The sequence below is a fragment of the Melopsittacus undulatus genome, chromosome Z, assembly GCF_012275295.1.
Source record: "Melopsittacus undulatus isolate bMelUnd1 chromosome Z, bMelUnd1.mat.Z, whole genome shotgun sequence".
Classification (NCBI taxonomy): domain Eukaryota; kingdom Metazoa; phylum Chordata; class Aves; order Psittaciformes; family Psittaculidae; genus Melopsittacus; species Melopsittacus undulatus.
In genome coordinates, this window is record NC_047557.1 from 25,256,008 (window position 1) to 25,279,973 (window position 23,966).

The 23,966-nt window shown below is 38.7% G+C and overlaps 1 protein-coding gene across 1 annotated transcript in view; it reads left to right on the top strand.

Annotated features, from left to right (window-relative positions):
- TBCA (tubulin folding cofactor A) overlaps window positions 1-15,023 on the top strand; it is a 29,228-nt gene extending 14,205 nt beyond the window's left edge. Inside the window, exons 2-4 of the mRNA XM_005142002.3 lie at window positions 4,403-4,508; window positions 10,777-10,863; window positions 13,845-15,023. Coding sequence (XP_005142059.1) covers window positions 4,403-4,508; window positions 10,777-10,863; window positions 13,845-13,925 — 274 coding nt within the window. The 3' untranslated portion in view covers window positions 13,926-15,023. The remainder of the gene's footprint in view (window positions 1-4,402; window positions 4,509-10,776; window positions 10,864-13,844) is intronic.
- Window positions 15,024-23,966: the final 8,943 nt, after the last annotated feature.

The window sequence follows — 23,966 nt, forward strand, 5'->3', positions numbered from 1 at the left end:
GTCATATGCAAGTATAATTATGATAGGAAGCAATCTACATTGATTCCTTTTATTTTGGATTCTTTCAGGTAAAGTTACTGTTGCTTATGTTTCTTAGGACACTAGAATGACTACTGAAGTTATGCCTGTAGTGGTTTGTATGGTTGTAGGTTTTTTTCACCTATAAATGACTTGTGTACTTGAAATGCAACAGATTTTAAAACAAGCAAAATCGGCCACCACCACTCCCCCCCAAAAAAAACCCAAACAAACAAACAAAAAATCCAAAATCTTGTTTCTAGATAGATAAAGGGTCAAGGAAGAAGGGGAGAACAAATTATGATGTGGATATTTTTTTGTGCTGAAATTTTCAGTTGGTGATTAAGGGGTAGTATTACTGCAGTATGAAATTCCACTTCCATTTTGAAAGCAAGTTACTGATTTAATTCAGTATCTCCCCAGGCTACATATTCAGTAGAAATGGCTTCATGACATCTAGACAAAGAATCTAATACAGGAAATGTTTTCAAATCAAAACTTGATAGCATTAAACATTAGCATCCCAATCTTACGAATGATAAATGGATCATTAAATTGGATAATTTTGATTACTGAGAAAAGCTCAGTGGAAAACTTTCACAGAAAATTGTCTCATATTTTGGGTGTCATGTGTTTCCTTTTTTAAAAGTAGAATGTTTCAAGTTCTGCTTCTGAAATGTACAATTACTACAGAACTAGAAATAGGTAGATAAATATGGATACAATTCTTAAGTATTCAAATATGAGAAATATGGCAAAAAATCAAGTTAAAGTAAGTTCTAACCAAGGCTAGAACACGCAGACCTTTCCTGTTTCGTAAGAGTAAGGAAAATTGAATAGCAATCCGTTTTCAAAGTTAGTGTGCATAGAGGGACATGAGAATACTAAAATATAATGTGAAAACACAAGTAAAGACAAACATTGTGCTTTTTTTTTTTTAGCTAAGAAATAAAATAATTTAAAGTGATGGGTCTAGTGATTGTAAGTTGCCTTCAGTTTCAATGGCATGCACGCTTCAGTATGCAAATTGACATAAAAACTGCATTTAATCCTACCTTTCCCTGATCTTCAAGGGAATTTGCTGTTCTCATAAAAAAAAAATCGTGTTTCATGGGTTGATTAAAATTAACTTTTTTGGAACCTAAAAATAGCAAACCAGATAATACTATCTGGAATTAAATCAAGTAACCTGATCAAACAATTAACTCACCCTCTATTAAATCAATTTTTGCTGATGCTAATGCTGGAGCTAGTTTCAGTAGTTGGAATTACAGCTGCTGATTTAGTGTCTTTATTATTAGTAATTAGGTTGTCTTCCCCTAGTACTGTTCTCAAAGCCAGTACTTGGCTGACTTGTAGAAACTGGCCTTGTCAATACCTACAATACATGCTCTGTGTGCTGCTTAAAGGTTCTTTGTAACCATGAAGGCCCTCTCTGATGGTGTGACTCCATGAGTGTTGAGATGAGTTCAGGTGCATGTTGTCACAGCCTAATTTACGTCATCTGTTGTGGAGCCATTGCTTAAGGCTAGTTTAGCAAAAACTTTTTTGGTTGATGTAAGCCCTATCAAAAGCAGGTAAGGTTCCTGCTGTTGCAATATCAGTACATGCTCTTTGGAATTTTCCTCAAGATACTACTGCAGTGGTGCTTTTATAGCAGCTTCACTTCGTAAAAAGTTCTTCTCACCCCAGTACCACTCTGCCCATCCTCAGCACTAGAAATTCTAATAGGGTGCTTAACTGTGACAAACTAAGAATTAATTTGCTCTAGTGCACTAACATGACCATGAAGCTCTCTACTAGGCCTTTATTTATTCTGTTTCATTTGTATAATGTATTTTTTGCTTCTTGGATCTAATTATGTTCATTTTGGCTGTTAAGTCCTCCTTAAACAGTCTTACATGTGATGATCTGATGCTTATTCTCGTTTGGTTAAGGATTTTCTTTGGCATGCTCTCAGGTTTCCAGTCAGTAGAATATCAGTGTTTAGTTTGGTCTTGAATTAGCTGATCAGAAATTACTTTGGAATTCCCAAGATCCGGGAGGATGTTTTGGTTCAGATCTAGCATTATGTGATGCAGTGTTTACCTAATGAACATTAGCAAAAAGTGGAAGATGCAATGGCAAAATTGAAGTAATTGCATCTGACACTGTCCCCTGTGACATCCTTGTATATAAATTGGAGAGACATCAATTTGATAGATGGACCACTTGGTGGATAAAGAACTGGCTGGATGGTCGCACTCAAAGAGTGTGGTCAGTGGTTCAATGTCTGACTGGAGACCAGTAACAACTGGTGTCCCTCAGGGATCAGTGTTGGGACTGGTCTTACTCAACGTCTTTGTTGGTGACATGGACAGTGGGATTGAATGCGCCCTCAGCAAGTTTGCTGATGACACCAAGCTGTGTGGTTCTGTTGATACGCTGGAGGGAAGGAATGCCATCCAGAGAGACCTTGACACGCTTGAGAGGTGGGCTGATGCCAACCTCATGAAGTTTAACCATGCCAAGTGCAAGGTCCTGCACCTGGGTTGGGGCAATCCCAAGCACAGCTACAGGTTGGGCAGAGAAGAGAATTCAGAGCAACCCTGCAGAGAAGGACTCGGGGATGCTGGTCGATGAGAAACTTAACATGAGCAGGCTTCAGTGTGCGCTCGCAGCCCAGAAAGCCAACTGTATCCTGGGCTGCATCAAAAGGAGCATGACCAGCAGGTCAAAGGAGGTGATCCTGCCCCTCTACTCTGCTCTCATGAGACCTCACTTGGAGTATTGTGTGCAGTTCTGGTGTCCTCAACATAAAAAGGACATGGAACTGTTGGAACAAGTCCAGAGGAGGGCCATGAGGATGATCAGGGGACTGGAGCACCTCCCGTATGAAGACAGGCTGAGAAAGTTCAGCCTGGAGAAGAGAAGGCTGCATGGAGACCTCATAGCAGCCTTCCAGTATTTGAAGGGGGCCTACAGGGATGCTGGTGAGGGACTCTTCATTAGGGACTGTAGTGACAGGACAAAGGTTAAAACTTAAACAGGAGAAGTTTAGATTGGATATGAGGAAGTTCTTTACTGTAAAGGTGGTGAGGCACTGGAATGGGTTGCCCAAGGAAGCTGTGAATGCTCCATCCCTGGCGGTGTTCAAGGCCAGGTTGGACAGAGCCTTGAGTGACATGGTTTAGTGTGAGGTGTCCCTGCCCATGGCAGGGGGGTTGGAACTGGATAATCTTAAGGTCTTTTCCAACCCTAGCTATTCTATGATTCTAACAAGCAATAATAAAGTTTGTTAATTGATTGCAGTGTAAAAATTACTGTAAGACATCAGACTAGACTTCACGTTAATATTCCATTCTGACCTTCAGAAGTATTTACATTGCTCTCAACATTTAATTTTGTTTGTTAGCAAAAAAACCATTCTGTTCTGAAGTATGGGTCCATTATTAGGATTCAGAAATGGACTCCTTGGAAAGACAGGCTGTAAAGAAAATGGCTTTGATTTGAAATTACGGAACTGTTATTTTGCCTATAACCCCCAGATCAGCATCGAGGTAAATGGAGAAAATGCTCAAAGAAACACAAGATTGAGGCTACTGTGTAATTCCGGAATTTTACTTTTCATTGTTTTGTACGAAAACTAGTATGGGAAGTAATGCACTTAATGGGCATGAAATGTAAGTAATCAGGAGAAAAATGTTCTGGGATCACAGTTTTTGAACCTAAAGGGTTTTTTTTCTTTTCAGTTACACATGATAACTTTTTTCACTGTTACTACTAAGAAGGATGTCTGCTATGTGTCTAATAATGAAGGTGTAGTGCTGTTATTTAGTAGTGAATACGAAAGAGGAAACACCAGATGACTGGAACAATATAGGACACTTGTGAAACTGTCAGAACCTGGATGATATTGAGAAGGTCTGGGAAGTGCTGATCTAATAGCTGATGATAACAGTGTTTTCTTTGCAGATGTTTCATACTGTTTATGTTGACTACCTGTGATGTGAGAACTCTTCTGAGATAGATTGCTTTCCTCTATGTACTACTGCCTTTGTTAGCACTTATCCAGATCTACAAGGCATCTCAGCTGTTTCTGTTAAGTATTTGAAATTAAGTAGCAGTATTTAGCTTTCTAAGGATATTCAATATGGATAAGTCTACACAGAATCTTTAAAAATACTTTTAATTTAAATTATCCTTGTAAGCATCATTATGCATCACAGCTAAACTTAGCATTTCTTAGATACAGGTTTTTGCAGTGGTTAAAAACCTTTTTTTTTTTATTTAGTAAAACTGTGCATTTTCTTATAGGTCTGCAACTTTCAGAAGTGTGTTATCAATAGTGTAACTTATTACTGTAATATAACCAAATTAACACAATCACTTCATTTAATTGCAGATTGGCAAAAGAAAAAGTTATGTATGAAAATGAAGTAAAACAGCAAGAAGAAAAGATTAAAAAAATGAAAGCTGAAGCATCTGATGATTATGGAATTAAGAAGCAGGTAAACTATCCTAAAACTTGTTTTATAAAATCCTTCTTTGCTTTCATTTGACAATAGTCATCCTTAAATAAAATAATCTACCTTTTTCCAGACTCCTGTTATATAAGTACTAGACTAAAATTCTGTCAATTATAGAAGCCATAGTAAGTATTTGTAGAAACTTCCTGTACTCCAGAACTATTAAACTATAAGGAGACCTTATGGATTATGTAGTACTTGGTCTCAGGATGGCTGTCACTCACTAACAGTGCATATGAGGCCATACATACATGGTCTGGCATTTACGTAAACCAAGTGCTTGCTTGCTGGTAAGTGCAAATGTTACAATGAAGTGAGACTGTTTGATAATAATATGAACATGAAACATTTCAGCTCCTGAGTGAGTATACTAGTCCCTTTGGTTAAATCACGGACCTAAAAGAGAGAGTTCAATGGGTATGCAATTGCTCCTACCAAGATGCTAGAGTTTGTAGTGAAGTTTCCAACTAGCAATGTGTATGCTATAGTTTAATCTGTTCAAGAGTACATTTTGATGTCACTTTTTACAATATGACTAAATGACTAAATTGTTCTTGGAAGATTTCCCACAAAGGACAGTGTTTGCAGATGGCTGTTACATCGCCTTTTGGAAGGAGAAAGAGTGGCAAGTTTCTTTCTAACTGGGAGAATACTTGTGTTTGAGAGATTCGTGTTTATTCTTTACTGAAGAGTGACATGTGTGTGCTTAACTGTGGCCTTTATATTCTTTCAACTAAATATGTTATCTTTTCACTATGATTGGGTTTTTTTCCAAGCTTTTCCCAGATGACTAGCCTTGCTTTTGTTATGCTATAGGAAAGAAATGCAAAGAAAGAATTTGTATACAAATAAAGAATTGTATTTACAGAGCTGAGCTGTTCTTCTGCCTCACCATGGTCTGAGACACTAAGATCCTACTGAACAGTAGCCTTTCTGAAAATCCACTAGTGCTAACAAGAACTAATGAATGCAATTCTCATTTTTAGTGTCCCCCATTTATCAGATTATTTGACTGCACCGTGGTATTTCCGCAGTGACCTGCAAGATATCATCAAAGTCAAAACCAGCAGAGGCTGTGAACTTCTTCTGTGAAATGAAATGTTACATACTACCTGAAGGTATTCTCAGAGACCAGTGACAAAAGCCTTCACAGAGAACAGTCTTGATTCATTCAGAAATTGCCTGATCCACTTTGAAAGCAATCAGTTCCCCCAATGACACCTTCAGTTCTTGTTCTTTTAATGAACTTTTCATTCTGGAAGTTGGTAATATTTCAGGTTATGAAGAATTTGTAGGCTCAGAAAGAATGCACACACTTTTTATAGAATCAGATCTGTCACACTAAGAAAATTACATATTAACAGGAGAGCTTGATCAGAACCATATTTTGGGTAGAGTTAATACTTTGAGATGTTCTTCAGGAAAAAAAAATCTGTAGTTATACATTTTAAGAATTGCTTTTAGTTAATATTTCCTAATCTGAACAACTATGTATTTAAAAATATGGTTGTAGTCTTTCAGTAATGAAAAAATGAGGTATCGGCTAGATCAGGTATGTACATAGTAATCAATCCAGGGTTGAAGGAGAGATGCTTACCTTTTAACGTAATAATATTTTTATTGAGCTTACTAGTTACAACTCTGCAGTAGAGTTTACAATGTTTAACAATGCACAAGTCACTATGGAAAATTGTACTTTAAAATTAATATTACTGTCCCTACAGCATATGTAGACTTGAGGTTGCGTCTGGCCTGTACAGAAGGATCAGCCCCTTTGTAGAACAAGAGTTGGGTTTGATTAAGTATTTTTCTCATAACTCATTATGCAGTGGGGCAGCTGGTGCTTCCTGTGAATTCCAGTGGCGTCCAGCAGAGGCAGTGACCACCTGGGGTAGTTGAAAGTTGTTAACACTGTACAGAAAGACTTATTTAATGAGGAGCAGATTAAACATCAGAGAAACATAAATGACAGTTTTATCACAGTGCTGGTATTCACTGACCAAGATTATTACTTGAAGACCCCATTGTAGGGCATGAGAAGACTGTTATGGTAACCCAGGATAGTTCTCTTCCTCACATCTGAATATCCAGAGTCCCAGGCCTGTTTTATCTCATTGTTATTGTAAACCAGGATATGTTGCTTCCCCCCTCATCTGCTCCCACCTTTGTACAGGCACCAGCATGATGGTGGGTTGGAATTTGGACAATGGCACCTGCCATACCTCAGCAAGTTCACTAAAGAGCAAACCAGGCCATTGTATGTGTATGTTTTACTGTTCACCCCTGTAGTGCTTTCCTTTGAGCTTCACCCCCAAGCAGGGCTCTGCTGCATTCCTCATTTTGATTAGCATCACTGTCCTGTGGCTCCCACCATGATAACACTATGCTTTCAATAATGCCAGACCTTTAAGTCACTGAGCGTTGTGCCATATCCCTGAGGAGTCAGCACTTGCTTTTCACCTATAACACCCCTATATTGCCATTGTCCTGGGCACAGGTTGTACGTGCACTGCTTGCGAGTTGCAATTCATGTACTTCAGCTGAATCTGAGCTGTATGAAAGCTACTTGTGGTAGGTTGTATATCAGAGTGAAAGAATCTTTAGCATTTTGAGGCAAGGAAGCCTTTTTGTTTCTATCACAGCTTATGTAAAAAAAACCAAAACCAAACAACCAAACAACAAACCAACAACAACCTAAACATCACTCTGTTATTGTCTATTTTTTCTATCTATGAAGGCAAATGAGAAATATAGAACTTAATTTGAACCAGAATGGTAGAAAAAGACCATAAAAATTGGAGAGCAGTATTTGGGGAAAAATAGGCTGTGAAATAAAATTTTTTCTATCTCAAAATCACACATCTTCAACTAGAAGACTTGTAGGAAAAAGGTTTATTAAGTACTTTAATAAAATGTTAAATTAAAAATAATCGTATTAAAAAGTATTCTCTACAAAATTTATTAAGTTTGTAGAAATTAAGAAAAAATATTGACACTTTTGATATATTCTACCAGGTGTAATTCTGCATATACTTCTGTGGAGGGTCACAAAGAACCCTGACTGGTAGCAGTAAGTACTGCAATTGTATCTCTGTGTGTAGTTTTCATAATGAAGACTTAGTTTCTACACAGTTGTAATGATTATCAGCGTATGAAGACTTTATCTGTAATAGAAACTTTTCACACTGTAATCACTTACTTACAAGTGCAGACTAATGATTTGAAGCAGTAGTTTTCTGCATTTCTGTGGTTGTTGAGGTGTTTCATACGTAAATAAACATCCTTTTCCAGCTAATACTTTTAGGCTGCTGAATGTGAGAAAAGTGTGAAGTATCTCCTCCTCGTTTCCTCTCAGTGGCATTGTAGATTCACTGTTTGTTAACTGTCGGCATTTTTACTGATAATTTTTTATTTTTTTAAAGTTATCCTACAGTTCCAAATTACTCCTTGAGGATGTCATCTCCTAATGAATTAAAGTATGCAATGGACTTAACAGAATTTAGTATTTGCATGACAAAGTGTATATAGGAGTACATAAAGTACATCTTGCTAACACACATTTTTTTACAAGTATTGGTGAAAACAGTAGTAATTCTCTTGCTTTGTTGAGTGAAGGGTAGAGTGTCTCCTGAAATAGTTAAAAAGAAATACATTTGAAACCAATATATGTTGTTTTGGAAAATTACTGTAGAATATGATAATTTGTTGCTGATTTTGTTACTGGAGAAGTTCTCTCTGAAAGAAACATAGTAATGTTTTGTAACTTTTTCAATTTAACATGTCTGTTTTAAAATGTCTGTTTATTCTGTGTCTCAGAAATATTCTAGCTAGTTCAGCTGGCTTTTTACATTTTTCAGTCTTTCTGCCCCCACCTGACTGGTACAAAGTTTCATTCCTCTCACCAATCAAGTACAATAAGGTTAGATCACAGAATCATAGAATAGTTAGGGTTGGAAAGGACCTTAAGATCATCTAGTTCCAACCCCCCTGCCATGGGCAGGGACACCTCACATTAAACCATACCACCCAAGGCTTCATCCAACCTGGTCTTGAACCCCACCAGGGATGGAGCATTCACAACCTCCTTGGCCAACCCATTCTAGTACCTCACCACCCTAACAGGAAAGAATTTCTTCCTTATATCCAATCTAAACCTCTGCTGTTTAAGTTTCAACCCGTTACCCCTTGTCCTATCACTACAGTCCCTAATGAATAGTCCCTCATCAGCATCCCTGTAGGCCCCCTTCAGATACTGGAAGGCTGCTATGAGGTCTCCATGCAGCCTTCTCCAGGCTGAACAGCCCCAACTTTCTCAGCCTGTCAATGAAACATACAGTTTCACTTTCAGTCTGGTTATTTTTACATTTTTTAAAGAGGTAGTCTTTGTTTAATAATCTGAATTTCAGCTCTATTTGGTTAGATAAAGTGGCAGTGGAAAGGCTAATGAAGAGTCTAATGCTCCCATGTATCTATCTATTTAGACAGCATCCTTAACAAGTAAGGTTTGCTTCCTTTAAAGCTAGCAACGTGGAAGTTTCTGTACTAAGTACAGTTATATTCCTAACATATATCTGGTATTAAAAATGCCTTCAAACTTTGGTTCTATTGCCTCATGTATCATCTGAAAGAGACCAGATGATGGAAGATCATTACTGTGAACTTTTTTCCCCTTGTTTTCTAAAGGCTGTTTTCCTTTTTATTTAGGCAGGTATATTTTGGTTTCCAGACTTCATGCCTTTTATGTCCTAAACTGATCTGCTGTAGAAGAAACAAGATTAGTCCTCACCTGAGAAGAGCTGCAGAGAAAGCTCTTTTGAAATATTGAGGCATTACATCTAGAGGGTTGTCTCCCACTTCTGTGGGTATTCCTTAGAGAACACATTTTTACTACATATAGCAGAAGGCAGCATGTCAAGCAGTTTACAGTACAGCTCATTCTGTGAAAGTTAAAAACCTTTATTTACTCCTTCACTGCTGAAAGTGTAATATGCAGAGTTGCTAGTCTTACTTTTATAGTCCCAACAATGAATAGGTAAAAGAAAAGCGATAATACCAACAAGACCTAGAACTTTGGGTGCGTCTTCTTTCTTTTTCTTTTTTTTAACATTTGTCACCCATCTTTGCATCATCAGACAGGTTTTACCCTAGATCCTCTGAAAGAAAATTAGCAACAAAGTTTATAAACCCTTTCTCTTAAAAAGTACTTAACTAAGAACTTAAATATATGACACTTAAAAATATGGTGATAATGTCTCACTACAGAGGGTCTTCCTATATGCATTAATACTGAAAGGAGAATACAACCTAGTAATGACAGAATGAAGTAAGCCATTTAAAGGGAACGCCTTCTGTTGCAGGTTATGCTGGATGCAGAAAAGGTTTCATATTTAAATATCTAACAGATTTTCATTTCTAAATAGATTTAATGTTATTGAACATCTCTGCACACCTTTTCTTCCTAGTGGTTTGATTTCGGATCCAGAAATGTTCCATGAAATAAATGTGCCCTTGTTTAAATCTGAAGTTGTTTTCTTTAGGAGGAGGCAGGATTTTCAGATTCAGTGGGGCGCCAGTTTAGTAATTTTGTTCAAAGTGCATGGTGAGAATAATCTTTCTCCTAAAATGAAGCACAAGGATAAGTAATAACTTTTTATGCATGATAAGCATCAAAAATATGAGCCTGCTGGTCTTTGCTTTTCATTTTTCTTTACCTTTGTCTTTCAGTCAGAGCCTCCTGCAGTGTGCACACAATGTGATCAATAACTCAATAACTTTTTTCATGCAGTAATTATCTCTATGTGGTATTATCTGAACACTGTTTTTCTTTATTACCCAAAAGATGCAGGAGATATTTATATAACCAGCTGATCCCATTTTGGGTGAAGCTGCTTCATGACAGCAGGAGAAAGTTTGTTTTAAATAGCCTTTTTTAACAAATGCTGTACAGAAAGCTTATGAGGCAGTTCTTTTTTTTTTTCCTAAGAGAAAAAATATTCTAAATAGTCTTTCACACTTAATACTTTATATTTAATTAAGCACAAAGTAAATGGAAGTGTCCTATAAATTAACAGAGTTTTAAGCAATTATGCTGAGTGTCTTTTAATAAAAAAGCCTGTTCAGGAAATAGGTACAACTGTTCTGAATTCCTAGATGATTACTAGATTGATTTTTCAGAGTAAAGACTTGGCTTAAAAAATAAATGTTCTTATCTGGAATACATTCTTATCTCATTGGCTTCTAATTTTCACAGATCGAGCTCTTACAAGAGTCGCAGATGATGATTCCAGACTGCCAGCGCAGATTAGAAGCTGCACATGCAGATCTTACTCAGCTACTAGTAAGTATGGCACCATAACCCACTGATCAAGAAATGCTGTTCTTTCTTGATGAACTTGGATAAACATGCTTGTGTGCAGTGCAACTGCAGCAAATTAGGACGAAAGAATTACTTTTTATAGATCCCAAGACTAGTATCCTATAAGATACCAATATTTCATTTTAGATAACTGTCTTTGGAGACTTGGTCTTCAGTCTGTAAAAGCTGTGTGTGTTAGAATTTTAGAAGCTGTTTTTAATGGAATGTACACTCAACATACTCTTATATATTGAACTGCTAGAATGGACTCTAAATTCCTGTACTAGTTACATCATCAGAAAAAACAGTTCGCTTACTTTAGGTAGTTTTCTAAATAGTGTAGCTGTACATAATATGCTTCTCGTGAACTGAAACATTCAAAATACTTTTATTGCACTATGGATAAGAAACAAGACATCAAAGTCCTTGCCAAGTACTGCTTTACATTTTGTTAGTGAGGTGAGCACTGCTGCCACATTTTTAAGATACAACACCTGCAGAAATAAACGGTGTCTTGTACATATAGTGTCACTAAAATTATACTAAGTTTAGACATCATGATGCTTATTTTAAAAAGCTGCCTTCTCATCAAGAATTCAGCTATGCATGTAAATGCTACTGTGAGGCTAAAAATACATACCTCAAATTAAGTGCCAGACACATTTGATGGCTGAAATGCAAGTCCCTTCTCAAAGGAAAACTTAAGGCGTCTTATCCTCAGGTACTATGCCTGTACTAGTCATTGAACTAGTTACTTAAGGGTTAACTGGTCTGGTTTTCAGCATCATGCAAAAGTGGGCCTATTGATTCATACAGCATGTGCTGTACAAACTTAAAACAAGGAATGGAGTAGTTACTGTTGTTAAGAATTCAAAAGTCATCAAGAATTGCTTTCTGTGCTTACCTACCTTCAATGATTTTATTAAAATCAACTTTCTAGTGGTATATTTTTTCAGTTGTTAATCTGCTTAAGCTTTTTCCTAACAGTACTCTTGTTCTGAGGTCTGTTGTTGTTGGTTCCAGTTACGCTGTCCCTGGGTTTAAATATTTAACAGAATAAAGGTATACAAAGCTACTCACATACGACAGTCATTATCCTGAACCTTAAGTAAGACAAAAGAAATAACCTGTGCTTTGAGTCATACAGAGCTAATGTTTTCAATAATGATAAATTCCTTCTTTCATATAATCATAGACTAGTTTGGGTTATAGTTTGGAAGGAATCTTTAAAGGTCATGTAGTTACAACTCCCCTATCATGTGCAGGAACATCTTCCACTAGATCAGGCTGCTCAGAGTCTCCCTCAACCTGACCTTGAATGTTTCCAGGGATGGGGCACCTACCACCTCTCTGGGTAACCTGTTCCAGTTTTTCACCATCCCCACTGTAAAAAATATCTTCCTTATATCTCATCTGGATCTACCTTCCTTTAGTTTAAAACCATTACCCCTTGTACTATGCAACAGGCCCTACTAAAAATTCTCTTCCCATCTTTCTTGTAAGCCCCCTTTAGATGTCAGAAGGCTGCTTTAAGGTCTCCCCTGAACTTTCTCTTCTCCAGGCTGAACAACCTTAACTCTTAGCCTGTCCTCATAGCAGATGTGTTCCATCTCTCTAGTCATTTTCATGGCTCTCCTCTGGACCCACTCCAATAGGTCCATTTTTTTCTTATGCTGAGGACTCCAGAGCTGAACACAGTACTTAAGGTGGTCTATCACCAGAGTGATGCAGAGGGTCAAGAATCACCACCCTCAACCTGCTGGCCACACACCTTTTGATGCAGCCCAGGATATATGGTTGGCTTTCTGGACTGTGACCACAGGCATATGTTCAGCTTTTCATTCACCAATACCACCAAGCCCTTCTCTGCAGGGCTGCTCTCAACCCCTTCATCCCCCCAGCCTATGTTGGTACCAACAGCTGCACCAGACATCATGCAGGATCTTGCATTTGGCATTGTGGAACCTTCTGAGGTTCACATGGGCCCGCATCCTCTCCCTCAGGCATGTCAACTGCACCACTCAGCCTGGTGTCATCTGCAGACTTGCTGAGGAGGCATTCATCCCACCATGTCACTGAGGAACTATTAAACAGTTCTGGTCCCTGCACGGACTCCTGGGGGACACTGTCTGTCACTGACTTCCATTTGGAAATTGAGCTGATGACTACCACCACTCTGGGTATGATTATCCAACAAATTCCTCATCCACCAAACAGTTCACCCATCAAATCCATACCTCTTTGATTTAAAGAGAACGATGTTGTGGGAAGCATGTCAAAGGCTTTACAGAAGTCTACACAGATGACATCTGTCGCTTTTGCCTTATCCACTGATGTAGTAACTCCATCACAAAAGTCCACTAGGTTGGTCAGGCAGGACCTGCCCTTGATGAAGCCATGATGGCATTCTTGAATCACCTTCCAGTTCTCCACATGCCTTAGTGTGGCTCCTGGAAGGATCTGTTTCATGGTCTCCCCAGGCACAGAGGTGAGGCTGACAGGTTGCTAGTTCCCAGGTTCCTTCTTTTCTACCCTTTTAAAAATGGATGCAATGTTTCCTATTTTCCAGTCTCCAGGACTTCACCTGGCTGCCAGGACTTTTCAAATATCAGGGAGAATTGAGTGGCAACTACATCAGCCAGTTCCCTCAGGACTGTGGGATGCATCTTGCCAGGTCCCATAGACTTATGTAGGTTTGGATTCCTCAGGTGGTCAATAACCTGACTTTCACTTACAGTGGGAGGGACTTTGCTCCCCCAGTTCCTGTCTTGTGATCCATCCACTTGAGAGGTGAGGGAAGAGAAGCTGCCAGTTAAGACTGAAACAAAAAAGTTGTTGAGTGCTTCAGCCTTCTCTCAGTCTGTTTTTACCTTCCCCTACGGCCCCCCCCCCCCCAGTTACCTTCTTAAATTTAATATGTCAGTTATTTTCAAAGTACTCAGTAATTTTGGTTTTGATTCCAGGAAAAAGAAAAAGAATTGGAAGAAGCCGAAGAGTATAAAGAAGCACTTTCCATACTGGAATCAGTGAAGCTGGAAGCCTAGAAAGTTTTTCAATAGTCTCTCTTTATATGCATTAGCACTGGGTCCATTCCACACTTTTGTTTGACTATGGCTCTATTACTATTGTTGACTTGCTAAAGTTCCTTTATGCAAACTGGCCTTTCTCTAACTGCAAGATGCATCAAATAAAGGATGTTCTGAAACATCTGTGTGTTCCATATTCAGACAAAATATAAACATCTCCAGTTGATCTCTATTACAAAAAAAAAAAAAAGTAAAAAGCCAATTTAATGTAAGTGTAATAGTGTAACAAGTAATATACAGAACTTACTCTGACCAGTTCAGTCTAAGAATCAAAGTTTAGCTATAAGGAATATGAGGGACCAATAAATATGTTAGAATGAAATAGAATCATAGAATGGTTTGGCTTGGAAGGGACCTTAAAGATTCACCTAGTTCCAAGTCCCCTGCCATGGGTTTTAGAAGCACCTTATATCTGAAATAATTTTAATAATTTCAATTATAGTATAAAAATCTGTACTAAAAGAGGAGAGGGACTAAATGACCCTTCAAAATGATGCAATTTATCTCTAATATTATCAAATATGTACTCCTTGTTTATCTTTGCACCCAAGACACAATTAATAGCCAATTCCAAATCTTTCTCAATTTGCCTGGGGTTGATTCCTAGAGCCAAATTCACACCATTACCATTGACCAAAATGCTGTTACTTTTTTAAGAAACAGAATTTAGCAGCTGACTAGTATTTTGTCAGTTGGATCTGCTAGTAAGAGTTATGAACCAAAGGCTCTTCCTGAAAACATCTTGGTTTAAGTGAGGTTTTTCTGAACAAGGCTCAAATCCTGGAAGATGAATGGGAACTGATGGGTAAGGGAACAGTGCTTAATCTGCCTGGAAGACCATTAAACCATTACATACAAAAGTTGTGGTTCTTTCAGAATAGCTTCTCTAAATAGTAAAAGGTAAACTCTGCTGATAAACAAGAAAGCTTTTTACATTAATTTTTCTAGCTTGAAAGTGCTCTGGCATGTTCCATAAAGGCAACACAAAGAACAGTGTACCTTTTGTGTGGTGCTATATTGAATACTTTTAATAAAATTTTTCGTTAATTTGCTTGAGTTTGGGTAAACTGCAGTTTCATTACCTCTATTTGTGTGCCTTAAGAACACTGGGAGTAATAAGTCTGCTTCTCCATCACTCTTAACACTGCTCTGACAGATTATCAACACCATAAGATTTCTGAATGTTTGCAGAATGATCTACTTTTGAAGTGGCCACGCACCAGTACTAGAGAGTGCTAAGGGATGAAACTTTGTAACACTACTATAGTTTCATAAGAGTACATGCATACATTGCAGTCATTGAGTGGCATGTGGTGAATAAATGCTGAGCTAAAAAGGACATAGGGGTGTCAAGTCTGCAGGGTAAAGCAGAGTTTAAAATAAAAACTACTCTTCTTCAGAATTAAATATGCAAACTTCTGGAAAACAAACCCACAGAGAATTGATGCACAGTTGCTGAGCACTACAAGAAATGCAACTCAGCATGGAAGCTAAACAGAGGCATGACCTATAGTGGCTGAAGGAAAGTAGTATTGTGGTACACCTGAAGTTGGCATTTACAGGCACGTGGGACTGCAGAGTTACCATATAAACCAGACTCCAGGGAAATGTTTCTTGGTGCAGTAGTTTCTAGGGTAGAGTGGTTTCTCATGTTTCCCCCAATACTTCTTTGTCCAAGCTATTTTCTAGCTCCATCTGACTTGCACCAAGCAATGTGATACTCTCCCCTGTCTTTATCTTCCTCCTTACAAAATTCTCCAAAAGACTGTGCATGTTCTGTTGTATAGAAAATAGCCAGCTTCGCTGATGAAAATCAAGATGAATTCATACCTGAAAGTGATTGCTCTCTTCAGATTACTCTGGAAATGTGTAACTTCTAAGAGGACAGTAGAACAATACCTGTAAAAACTACATCAAAAAATTGTGACAGGCCAGCAATAACATACGACTGGCCCCTGGAGGCTGTTTGGCAAAACCATGCATTACTCATGCTAGCAGAGCAGTTGATCCAGTGATAGATTATAGTAGACTGCATATTTCCAGCAGACCTGTGAGTGGCTAGATGCAGATTATTCATAAAGATAATTATTTTTACTGACAAAACATCATTTAGACTGGGTCCAGGTTCCCCAGTGAAGTAAACTGCAGAAAACTAAGTGTAAGTAGCAGAATTGTTGCTACTCTCTCAGACCTCAAAATCAAAAGGTAGTAGCACATCAAGTAATATTATTTCTTATTTCAAGATTATTTACTCTTTTTGGATATTCACAGTCTGCATTCGCAGATACAAGAGACCATCATAAAAGAGAAAAATCCCATTTTTGACCTCTGTTCTCTTGGGAAGCATTTTTGACCTCTCTTTCCACCTCATCGGTGGCATTACTGATGCTGTTCAAAGTCTAAGATAGATGAACTGTTTTTACCTCTTCATACAATGATATATGTTAATTTATCACTCAGTTCTCATGCTGCATTTTTTACACCATGGACAGAGGTAATGTCCTTTCAGTTATACCTCTCTTGATGGCAGAACAGGTTTAAGAATTTTTCTGATTATTTACCAGTTGAACAAAGCATTTGTTTTACTGAGAGGTTATAGCAGAACAGCAGTGGCTGTTGCATCCTGACTGAAGAAATTAAAGAGGTGATTTGAGAAGAAAGTAGACTTAGGATAACAATTTGGAAATAAATTATAATTGCTCTGATTATGTTTGTTCACTACTACCTACTTTTAATTTTACCCTTGCACAGTTAAAATTCTTGCACTTCAATGCAGATGATGTGCTGCATCCAAATACAACTATGGAATAAAGTTGGTACCTTCATCTAGAAATTAGTATTTCTTAAGTCCTCAGTTATACTGTATAATCACAACTCAAAGGAGTGTAAAAACTCTGCCCTCCTTCCTTCACTTGAAAGACTTCCACAACACTCAGGTAATTTTTTATAACTAGCTAATTTACAGGCCAGTTGCTTTTCTTATGTTAGTAAAAGTTTTTTTATAGAATCATAGAATGGTTTGAGTTGGAAATGACCTTAAGATCATCAAGTTCCAACCCCCCTGCCATGACAGGGATGCCTCACACTAAACCATGCCACCCAAGGCTCTGTCCAACCTGGCCTTGAACACTGCCAGGGATGGAGAATTTACCACATCTTTGGGCAACCTGTTCCAGTGCCTCACCGCTCTCACAGTAAAGAACTTCTGCCTTATATCTAACCTTAATTTCCACAGTTAAAGTTTAAACCCTTTAGCATCCCTATGGCCCTCCTCTGGACTTGTTCCAACAGCACATATCCTTCTCGTGTTGAGGATACCAGAACTGTACACAATACTTGTGGGTCTCACAAGAGCAAAGGGCCAGGATCATCTCCTTCAGTCTGCTGGTCACTCTCCTTTTGATGCAGCCCAGGATACAGTTGCCTTTCTGGATTTTAATTAATACAAGGCATTTTCTTACCTAGTGATAATTTACCATGGATTCTTTGAAAGTAAGTTTCTTACAGTCATAAAAGTAACCATGATTCTAAAACAATGTTTCTGACAGGCCTCTAATATAACACAAAATAAAGTCCCTCAAAATTCTACACAAAAATCAAACCTTGCAATTTATTAGCACCATGGTTTGGTTTATTGTTTTATGATGTTTATGTTCTGGGAGCAAGGTCCAGAAAAAAAAAAAATCAACCCCTCCACCCCCAAGAAAAAAAACACAAAACAAAACAAAAAAGGCAAAAACACAAACAAAAACGACCAAAGAAAAATCCCACAAAAAAACACACTGTACTTTCTCTGAAAGTTGTTGAATAGTTAAGAACAGGATCCAAGAAACATCCACACTTCAGCACGAACCATAGGAAGCACATCATTAAGCCACAAATCCCTTCCTCATCGCTATTCTTTCAGCTTTAACTGCAATAACTAAGCTGCATCTGTCTGGGATTTGCATCTCTGAACTTCTGCTTAGAGTGCAATGTATATGTCAGTTACTTCTTCCAAAACACAAGCAGAGGAAACAGCTGCCACCAGCTGCTAAGAGCTACCCTCTTAGTCATTAGCCAAACAGGTACCACTTCGCTGAAATATGGAAATCTGTTCTTGTAACTGGCTGCACTACACCAAAGACCAACCAACAACACAAATAAGAAAAGTGAAATTTTTTATTTAAAAAACCCCAAAATTGTCATATGGGGAAGAGGGAAAAGCACAGTAAGGTCTGAAAGCACTTTCACAAGGAGCTTCACTATGTACAGGTCATTTCTGGCCATAGCTTACTAACATAAAAGGGAAGAGAGTGAATAATGTTTCTAGTTTGTTTTTTTATCCAGGCAAAACATTGCTCATTGAGTTGAATTAGCTGAATTTCACTAAGATCACACAGCACAAGTTAAAGGAGATTTATCCACTGAAACACATCTCCAGAAGGAGCAGACACAAAGACTTAACTTCCAACAGAAAAAGCCTATCCTGCAGGCACATAATTAGCTACAAAAATGGACAAGGTATATCTTAAGACCTCACCATCCTTTAACAGGAGTGAAGAGCTAACTGTACATAGATATTTTGGGTTAAATACACACAAAAGGATAAAGGTGGTACAGCACATCCCTTTTAGGAGCCTTCCAACGTACCTTGAGGTAGGAAAAAGGGACTGACTGCAGAGTGCAGAGCCAGATAGCATAGTGCCACTGAATCCAAGGGCACGCATTTCACAAATGGATATTCTGCAAATCCATGAGCATCAGACTATACCCCATGCTACAAACACTTGCAATGCTATTGTATTTTGACTTTCAGGCAAGGGAAAGGTTTGAGCTTTTATAATGGCACTCATAAAAAGCAATAAACTGTGCAAGAATTTTTACCCTGCAGGGAATGTAAAGATAGAAGAGGGAAAGTAAAGGCTTATCTGCCTGTTTTCAAATCTTTCCTGCTTAACATAAACAAAGGCTTGAATCTGAATCTGCCAGTTAAAAGAAAAACATAAAAAACAAGGAAAAAATTAAAATTCACATACACAGCTCCCTCCTCCTGCCCCCCAAGCTGCTCTGCTTCCTTAGAACAATAGCGGTTTGGCAACCCACCTCCTGCACCTCTAGTGAAACCCTTCAGTTCTGACATTGAACTGGCTTGTAAAAGGCCAGGCTGAGCCTCTCCCACCTAATACTCAGACACCAGGTTTCAAAACGTTCTCCTGGGGGCATGGGGAATAAGAATTCAAGTTCCTGGTTTATCTCAAGCAAGCAGAAGGGTTTAGACAAAGGAAAATGCTTAACTACTGGCAACTTATTTTCAATAGACCTGCCACTCATTCTCAATAGACCAGGGTCCTCAGAATTTCCACATCAGCAGGATAGTAGGATAGGTGGCTGCACAGCCTCCTAGACCAGGTAGTTACCAAAAAATTTACTACTAAAATTGAATTTGGGGTCTGGCCACCCCAAAAGGTGCAGTTCTGTTCAGCTGACCTGTATGGCAGAAGAGGTGAAAAAGGAAGTGTGTGTATTTAATATATGGGTGATACAAGACCGTTCAGTATCATAAAGGACAAGACTAGAAATCAAAGGGTTTCTGATGAATGTGAGAAAGTTTAGTAGACGCATTTCAGTAAGAACAAATTTAAATAAAAAATTTTTACCTGGCATGTTACAGCCCAGTGGACTCAAAGCTGGAAATGGTTCTCCTGAACAAAAGGACTAGATGGACTACGGTCCACATGATTTTTTTTTGCCTTGTTTCCAGCTTTTTATTTACATTTCTGAATACTCGCCATTAATGCAATGCCAAAAATGTGTTAAATTCCCATTTGATAGTGATGTTTATTTTGTGCACAACTGACTCATTCAGGCAAAGGTAAGAGGCTAGAAGCTTGGACTGAAGGTGGAAACCTAAGGATGGGGCTTGTAAGGCACCAAAAGTGAACTGTGCGGCCTGCTAGAAGCAACTGGGAGGGAAGCACCAAATTCAGTTGAAAGTTTCACCCTCAGTACAGACTCAGAGCAGGACTACAAGCTTGAGGAAAAGAAGAAAACATGCTGCTTATGGCCTAACCACCTTAACAGCCCTCCTCCCACCTGTTCTCTCAGAGCACCCACTCTTGATAAGGGCATCACAAATAGGTAACAGAAAAGGAGAACCACTTACTGGGTTCTCTTCCATATGCAGTTTTGGCTATATGCTAGTTATTATATGTACCAAAGACCTCACAATATATCCAAGTGATGGACAGGGCTTCAGAGGAAATGGCACCAGAGATGTGTAACTGCCACCTTCCCCAGTTTTCTAAACACATATTCAAGCAGAGTGAAAAAAACCAGCACTTGAACTTTGTAGAGTACTTGCTAGCATGTCCTAGGATCCAGTATTCTGGGGCAAATGTCACTGGAACTCTGCAAAGTCCAAAATCTAGAGCAACTCAGCATAGACTATTTTTAACAGAAAGAAGGAAAACTGCAATATTACAACAGTTTTGTTTCCTGAGTGTAGATGTTACATTAGATGGAAGGAAACCAAATGACGCATAGAAAGAGCCTCAATTAGTAAGGTTAACAGAAGCCAAATAGGTTGAAATTGGGAAAATAAGCACATTATTTATATATCAATTACTACTTGCTCCCCATTTCAACAAAAGGAAATAAAATTTTCTCATCCTTCCTACAATCCAGAGGCCTCCTCCTGCCCCAGCATAATTAGTGGTAAATTTCACCACAGCTCTCCACAAGCAATCAAAAAGGCTACCTAATTAAAAAAGTAATTAGTTTACACAGATAGATGTGAGTGGGTAGATTAGTTTATGAAAACAAAATGAAATTCCTCTGGATGCTTTTAGTGACTTGGCTTCCTGCTGGTTTACAGTTTCTACACACTTCCAAGGGAGTGGGTTAAAAATAATAAAAGACAATCCATTTGCAAATGAAGATGGTATGTTTCAAAACTAATTGATCAGATATGTCAATTGCACAATTTGTCCTCTGTTTTCAACACAAGATGAACTTCATATTTCTGCATAAAAATCAATGCCTCCACAAAAGAAATAACATGTTATGTTTCATTCTCTTGGATCATTTGCACAATACCTGCTACTATCATCTAGGCACCAAGCTGAATCAATGCTGAACCTGGAGGAAGAAGGCCTTAGCGCTATTACCCAGCACACCACAGGATCTGTAAGAAGCTAGAACTCCTCTTGATACCAGACCAGACCAAGGGCTCATCCTGCTGTCAGCAGATGCCAGGGGAAACACCTGAGGCAGGAATGCAGCTATGTCAGGATGAAGATCAACCCACACATTCCTATGTGCCAACTCCTGCTTGAACTCACCTGCTTGAGCTGGGGTACAAGTGGGGAACACAAAAGCCAGTAGCCAGCACTCAAGGGAAAAGCATAGAAACAAGTTTAACATCCCAACACCTGATGAAAACCAGGAAGCTTTGCCAGGGAAATTAAGAAACTTCCTCCCTCAAAGTCCTTATCATAACCTACTGATGGACCTCATCTCCATGAATGAAAACACCATTTGGCACCTTTTAGAAAAATTGCAGCTAATAGCCATTAGCTAAACTCTAACCAGCACAAGAGAGCAAGCTACCCCCTCTAAACAGTGTGGATGGGAAAAAAAAAAATAAAAAAAAACCCCAAAACCAAACAAAACCAAAACCATTACTCCTAGTTGAGCAAGCTAAAGGGTTGTAAACTTACATTTTCATACTCTTCTAAATTAAGAAGGTGTACATTAAACTGAAGTTTTTAATAGTGACATCAGATACAACTAGCTATACTGAATTATTTAATCAATTTGTTTTTAAAGGATCTTATTTCGCCTGCCTTCACTATTTTTTGAGTGCTACCCTCTAATTTGAGGAATACTGAGTCACTTGGAAATTTCTGGCTAATGTGAACTTCTGAGAACACTGAAGACATCTGAAATTCCACACGTACCCTCAGGCACAGTAGATGGAGCTAGTGGGGAAAAAAAGAAGTTTGTGGAGTGATCAAAATTAAGCAATTTTCACAGCAAAACTAGCAAACCTCAGATTACTTAGTCAAACTAATTTTAAATCAGTAATTATCAACATTACGTACACACTGTTCAGCAGCTTACGTAAAGTCAGATGGTGAAGCTGGTCCATTTCTGAATATTACTGAGCTTTTACAGAGACAGCATCTAAAAAGCCATCACATTAGGTCCTCACTGCGCCAGGGGCTGTACAAATAAAGGAGAACAACACCTCAAGGAAGTTTATGGTTTGCAGTCTCAAATGATCACGTGAACTCAGAAAAGAGCCATGCAAAAACTTTTAAAGGAAAAGATAACCAAGAATCTCAGCCAGGAGGAAAAGATCGTGGCCACACCACCAGGCTACTACACTCAAACATGCAACCTGCAAAACTTCTTGACAGTTTTAAGCACTGATGTTAATTATTCCGGGATGTTTTAAGTATGAAGTAAGTTATATTACTGGCAATTAATACCACTAACCAAGCAAAAATAATTATTTTCTTGCAAGAGAAAAATCACACACATTGCAAGGTTAACACATTGAAAGGTACTTTTAATCTCTAGCTGGTTTTTAAGAGTCTTCTGTGCTAATGCTCAGGTTGTCAATGGTGGTAAATTTGACTGAAGTGCCTAAGTAGACAGGGCAGGATGAAGAAGAATAAAAGCTGGAGGGACTATTGCCATGTAGTTAGACTAATTCTGGATGCACAAGAGCTGGATTTCAGGGAGAGACTTAACCCAAATGCCTATGCCAAGCCAAAGAGAGAATCATGCCCTACCTCTTGAAATCCAGCAGCTGCGCAAAAGCACATACACTGTGCTAAAAATGGAAATACGGCAAGATGAATACAAAGGACAGCATGCTTTGCAGTCCAGAGTAAAGACCTTATAAAAATGTCACAAGACTACTTTTTGAGCTAAAACAAGGCCAGATAAGTTCTACCAACACTTACATACAAACCAGCCTTCTTTGAGCTCTTATTCCCACTAGTAATCTCAATAAGTAGTCCAAGGAACCCGCTACTGTTTTCAAACACTGAGTTCAAAAAGGATCACCCTTATCCTGACTGTATTGGGCTATTTTATCTCTGCCTCCCTAATTCTCTCCCTGCAGAGTAGAAGGAAGGCATACTCTGAAGACAGTGTAGAAGAACAGTGACAGCTGGGAGCCATTCAAAGTAAAAGTCATGTGCAGGAGGTTTCCTTCCCCAGCATGTCACCATCCCCTGCACAAGGCTCTCTCTCCTGCAACCCCTCACTGCTTCATTAGCTGTAAATGATGTGGCCTCAGAAGAAAGCAAAACTTTATTAGCATTCGGAGAGGCCAGCATTGTACACAGAGACTTGATCTGCTGATTACCAGCAATCAAGCCCCACACTGTGGTCTGGCTCCGTCCCCAGTTAGAACATCCCAACACATGACTCTCTAGTTCCTCACCCTCAAAGAGTGGAAATTATTAACACCACCATCCTTGCCACCTCTGACTTCAACACTAGAAAAGGAAACCCTGAACTTCCAGCTGAAAACCACTCTCACACAGCCCATTAAAATACAAAAAGGGAGAGAGTTGCAGGACTCACTGATCCCAAAGGACTCTTTCAGCCCAGTCTTACAAGATGTCACCATTGTCATCAAGTTCTGCATTTTCTGTGGATACAAAGCTGAATGTATTCATGCAAATTCACCCATCTAAGTCATAGCTACTATTCTAGGCAGAAAGTAACCCACCTAGAGAAGAGCTCATTGATGCCGGGTAAAGATAAACCAAAGTCAGACACTTACCACACCTGTGGCATGTTACTGCTCTACTATGTCGACTGGAAGCCTTTACTAATTTAATGAGTGCAATTCCCCCAGTGCTTGTAACTAAGGGAAAAGGCACCTGCAGTCTGAGCAGCTGCAGTCATAAGCACATGGCTGTCTCTTTTAATAAAGGGAGGCAAAGGAGGTTCCAGGGCACTAGTAATTTAATGGCTGGTCACTATTCTAAAGCTAAA